The 5,000-nt window shown below is 44.5% G+C and overlaps 1 protein-coding gene across 2 annotated transcripts in view; it reads right to left on the minus strand.

Annotated features, from left to right (window-relative positions):
- The window catches only part of LOC113634037 (inactive carboxypeptidase-like protein X2), a 26,040-nt gene that overhangs the window by 3,875 nt on the left and 17,165 nt on the right, over positions 1–5,000 (minus strand). For both annotated transcript variants that reach the window (XM_027132712.2, XM_027132714.2), the window contains 3 exons: positions 4,397–4,694; positions 3,194–3,333; positions 1,046–1,145 (listed from right to left, as the gene is read on the minus strand). In XM_027132712.2, the coding sequence (XP_026988513.1) occupies positions 1,046–1,145; positions 3,194–3,333; positions 4,397–4,694 (538 nt within the window). The remainder of the gene's footprint in view (positions 1–1,045; positions 1,146–3,193; positions 3,334–4,396; positions 4,695–5,000) is intronic.

A 5,000-nucleotide genomic window follows, 5' to 3' on the forward strand; every position in this document is an offset into this window, starting at 1 on the left:
CCACCGTGCCCGCTTAAACTTGATTAGAATATGCAAATTAGATCAGAAAGGTGAGTTATGACCATATAACCCCAATGTTATCATCTCTACACTGGCTACCTGTTAAGTTTAGAACTGATTACAAACTGCTGCTACTTACGTACAAGGCTCTTAATGGTTTAGCTCCCATGTATCTAACTAGTCTTCTAACACGTTACAATCCTTCACGCTCTCTGAGATCACAAAACTCAGGACTTCTGCTAGTTCCCAGAATATCTAAGTCTACTAAAGGTGGTAGAGCGTTTTCTTATTTAGCTCCCAAACTTTGGAATAGTCTTCCTGATAGTGTTCGGGGCTCAGACACACTTTCCCAGTTTAAATGTAGATTAAAAACTCATCTCTTCAGTCAGGCGTACACATAATACATCCCATAATATCATGCACCAGTACATCAGACCAGCACATTTTTATGAACAGCAGATATGTTAATCCCTTTCCACTGCTTCTCTCTTTGTACCCATCCCGAGGCATCCAGACACTGTACCAGCTCCCAACGTCCTCTGTGGGACGAAGCCTTTGGACGTCCACCGAGCCGAGGCCGACTCTAAGAATCCTGAGACATCTCCAGTTAGACTCTGTGGTACTCAGGAGATCAGAAGTCCTTGAACCTCACACCAATACAACATTTAACTGACTGTATATTACAATCACACCCCCAGTGTCACCCATATGAGGATGGGTTCCCCCTTGAGTCCGGTTCCTCTCAAGGTTTCTTCCTTTACCAATTTAAGGCAGTTTTTCCTCGCCACTGCTGCCTGAGTCACCTCAGACTTGCTCATAGGGGAATAAATACATACACACTGTGAACTATATACATCTAATAATAAGCTAGAATTTTTATTCTGTAAATTCTTATTTCTTTTATTATTCATTATTTCCTTTATCATTAATTATGTTTACCTTCTGCTCTGTGTTTATGTTCTGTAAAGCTGCTTTGAGACGATGTCTATTGAAAAAAGTGTTATACAAATAAACTTGAATTGAATTGAATTGAATTGAGTTATACCTGTACGGACGTCGTGGTTGATGCCCTCCACACTGACTATGGCGTTGGCGATACCTTTCCCCTGCATGTCCCTCACCGCTCCCTTTATACCCCGATGAACCTGAGAAAGAGAGAGATTCACAAATCAGTGAATCATTTCCTAGATGTCATTAAAACAGTTAAACGATGTAAACGACTCAGCTGTAATAGCTGTGAAAGCTGTGGCACGGTTGTCGGCCAGGCCACTGAGCCGTGCTACACCGAGGATGTTCTGTAAGACGACACATGTCGCAGCCCACCAGATTCGGTTCAATCCTGCAGCCCTTAAAGCTTCAGTGATCGATGAGTCACAAACAAACGATTCTTTTGAAATGAACGATTTAAGGAGTCAGACAAAGTAGGCGTGCAAACACAAACACACACTAAGACAATTAACAAAGATATTTCAGGCTCGAGTGAGAGCGGTTTGGAATGAATGAAGGATCGTTTTAGTTTGTGCTGAAAAAGTAAAAAAGAAATAAAATTTATTATGTAAATCATCTGTCAAATAAATCTGCTCTTTATTTATTTATTTATTTATTTCTTTCTTTCTTTCTTTCTTTCTTTCAATTTATTTTGTCTGATAGGCTCACTGAAGGAGGCGTCTCCACTGTCTGTCAATCATGTTAAAGGGGGCATGTGTGTTTGTGTGTGTGTGTGTGTGTATGTGTGTGTTTGTGTGTGTGTGTGTGTATGTGTGTGTGTGTGCTTGTGTGTGTGTATGTGTGTGTGTTTGTGTGTATGTGTGTGTGTGTTTGTGTGTGTGTGTGTGTGTTTGTGTGTGTGTGTGTGTGTATGTGTGTGTGTTTGTGTGTGTGGTGTGTTTTGGTGGTGTGTGTGTGTGTGTGTGTGGGTGTATGTGGTGATGTGTTTGTGGGTGTGTGGTGTGTGTGTGTGTTTGTGTGTGTGTGTTGATGTGTGGTGTGTGTTAGTTGGTGTGTGTGTGGTGGTGTTGTGTGTGTGTGTGTAGTCCGGTGTGTGTGTGTGTGTTTGTTTGCTGTGTGTGTGTGTCTCGTGTGTGTGCTTCTGTCTGTGTCGGTGCTGTGTGTGTTTGTTTTGTTGTGTGTGTTTGTGTGTTGTGTCTGTGTGTGTCTGTGTGGGTTTGTTTTTCTTGTTGTTTGTGTTGGTTTGTTTCTTGTGTTGTTATTTGTTTTATGTGTGTGTGTGTGCTTGTGTGTGTGCTTGTGTGTGTGTATGTGTGTGTATGTGCGTGTGTGTGTTTGTGTGTGTGTGTGTGTGTGTGTATGTGTTCTTGTGTGTGTATGTGTGTGTGTTTGTGTGTGTGTTTGTGAGTGTGTGTGTGTGTGTGTCAAAGTGAAGGAAGCATGGCCTCTGTGTCTGTCAGTCAAAGTAAAGGGGGTGTGGCCTCAGAATATGTCAATCATATTAAAGGGGGTGTGGCCTCAGAATATGTCAATCATATTAAAGGGGGTGTGGCCTCAGAATATGTCAATCATATTAAAGGGGGTGTGACCTACAGATCCATCAGATATCAATGATGTGGCCCCTGTGTTTAACAGTCCCAGTAAAGGAGGTGTGGCTTCTGTCTGTCAGTCAAGGAGTTTCTGTCAATCATGTTAAAGGAGGCTTTATATCTGTCTGTGGCAGTTAAAGAGGCGTGGCCTATCTATGTGTCAGTCTCAAAGAAGGAGGTGTGGCCTGTTGTTTGTATGTATTACATGGAAACAGTTCAGAATCGATTCGTATTGAATCTCAACTCATTTTTATGAGACATTTAGAGCCTGACGTCCATCACGTCAATAATCATGTCTCCGGAGTTGCATCAGAAGCTGGAGTGTAATTAAATACTGCAGTAAAACCTGTGTGTGTGTGTGTGTGTGTGTGTGTGTGTGTGTGTGTGTGTGTGTGTGTGTCATATCACACTCCCGCTGCTAGAATGAATCAGATTAACTCCATATTAAGTCAAAAGCAGTGTAATCTCCAGCTTAACCTTGTTCATCATCAGAGGAGGCAGAAATAAACCCTTCATCACTTCACTTCATCACAGGAGCTCTGGATTACAGCAGTTATATACTGAACATGTACTGTATGTTGATTATGTGTGTGTGTGTGTGTGTGTGTGTGTGTGTGTGTGTGTGTGTGTGTGTGTGTGTGTGTGTGTGTGTATACCTGCTCCATAAACACCAGCAGAGACTCACGGTTGTTCTCCCACTCCTCGGGCAGCTCGCTCTCGTGAGGAAACTTGTCACAGCCCACGTACATGGACAGCTCAAAGCAGTTGGTGTGGAGGTAGCTGAAATCATTCATACCTGAAAAACACACATCACACACACGTCACACACGTCACACACGTCACACACGTCACACACATCACACACACGTCACACACGTCACACACGTCACACACATCACACACACGTCACACACATCACACACTTCGCACACGTCACACACGTCACACACGTCACACACGTCACACACACATCACAGATCACACACATCACACACACATCACACACGTCTCACACGTCACACATGTCACACACGTCACACACATCCCACACACATCACACACACATCACAGATCACACACATCACACACACATCACACACACATCACACACGACTCACACGACTCACACGTCACACACGTCACACACGTCACACAAGTCACACAAGTCACACACGTCGCACACGTCACACACGTCACACACGTCACACACGTCACACACACACACGTCACACACGTCACACACGTCACACACATCACACACACATCACACACGTCACACACGTCACACACGTCACACACGTCACACACATCACAAACACATCACACGTCACACACGTCACACACGTCACACATCACACATCACACACATCACACACACGTCACACACGTCACACATGTCACACACATCACACACACGTCACACACGTCACACACGTCACACACGTCACACACTTCGCACACGTCCCACACTTCGCACACGTCCCACACGTCACACACTTTACACACGTCACACACGTCACACACTTCACACACGTCGCACACGTCACACACGTCACACACATCACACACACGTCACACACGTCACACACGTCACACACGTCACACACATCACACACGTCACATCGCACTCACAACACTCTGACCACGTGTACAAGACGAAACACAGAAAACCACGTAGACCGAAGAGCTGTGTTTTTTTTTCTTAATAAAGAAAAATGCATTATATTCTTTACACTTTCTCGAGATTCATTACAGTTGCTATGGTTTCATGAACAACGCCTCAAACCTGTAGCATAAACTGGAATAGGAGAAAACAAAATGTTTGAGTATCTTCATACTCCGGTCCAAACCTCACTCACTTCCTGCCGCCGTGTGCCAGGACGCCCCGTTGATGGTCCCGTCCTCTTTGGCGAAGTCGTGTGTGTGACACACCCTGCGCGTCGGAGCTGTCATGAGCCGGTGTGTGGAGGCGTACGAGAACGCCAGCCAGCGGAACACCGGGTCGTCCGGAGTGGGCGTGGCCTCCTTCAGAACTCCGGAGAGTCGAGTCCTGTCGTAAGGGAAAGTCACGACCAACTCGCCGCCTTGAAGATTTCCTCCTAAAACGAAGGGGATCTTATCCATCCATCCCAGAAGCGCCCGCGTTTCCATGGCAACCTGTCGTGTTGCGATATTCATATCTTTCCTTTAATAGCGATATAATCGACATAAATCCTTATATGGTCTGTTTCAGGACATGAAGTTAGGAACCAGATTATTTAAACAGTGACTAAAATGGCTAGATAGTTACATCACAGAGCTGATGCTCAATCCTGCATTCTGATTGGTCAGAGAATTCATTCGTTTGTTTGTTTGTTTGTTTGTTTGTTTGTTTGTTTGTTTGCTTGTTTGTTTTGCCTTGATTTCCAACCAGAAGTTTCCAAGCGTTCACATAAACGATCTGATCTTCAGAGAGCCTTAAAC

This window comes from Tachysurus fulvidraco, chromosome 8 (assembly GCF_022655615.1).
Source record: "Tachysurus fulvidraco isolate hzauxx_2018 chromosome 8, HZAU_PFXX_2.0, whole genome shotgun sequence".
Lineage (NCBI taxonomy): Eukaryota > Metazoa > Chordata > Actinopteri > Siluriformes > Bagridae > Tachysurus > Tachysurus fulvidraco.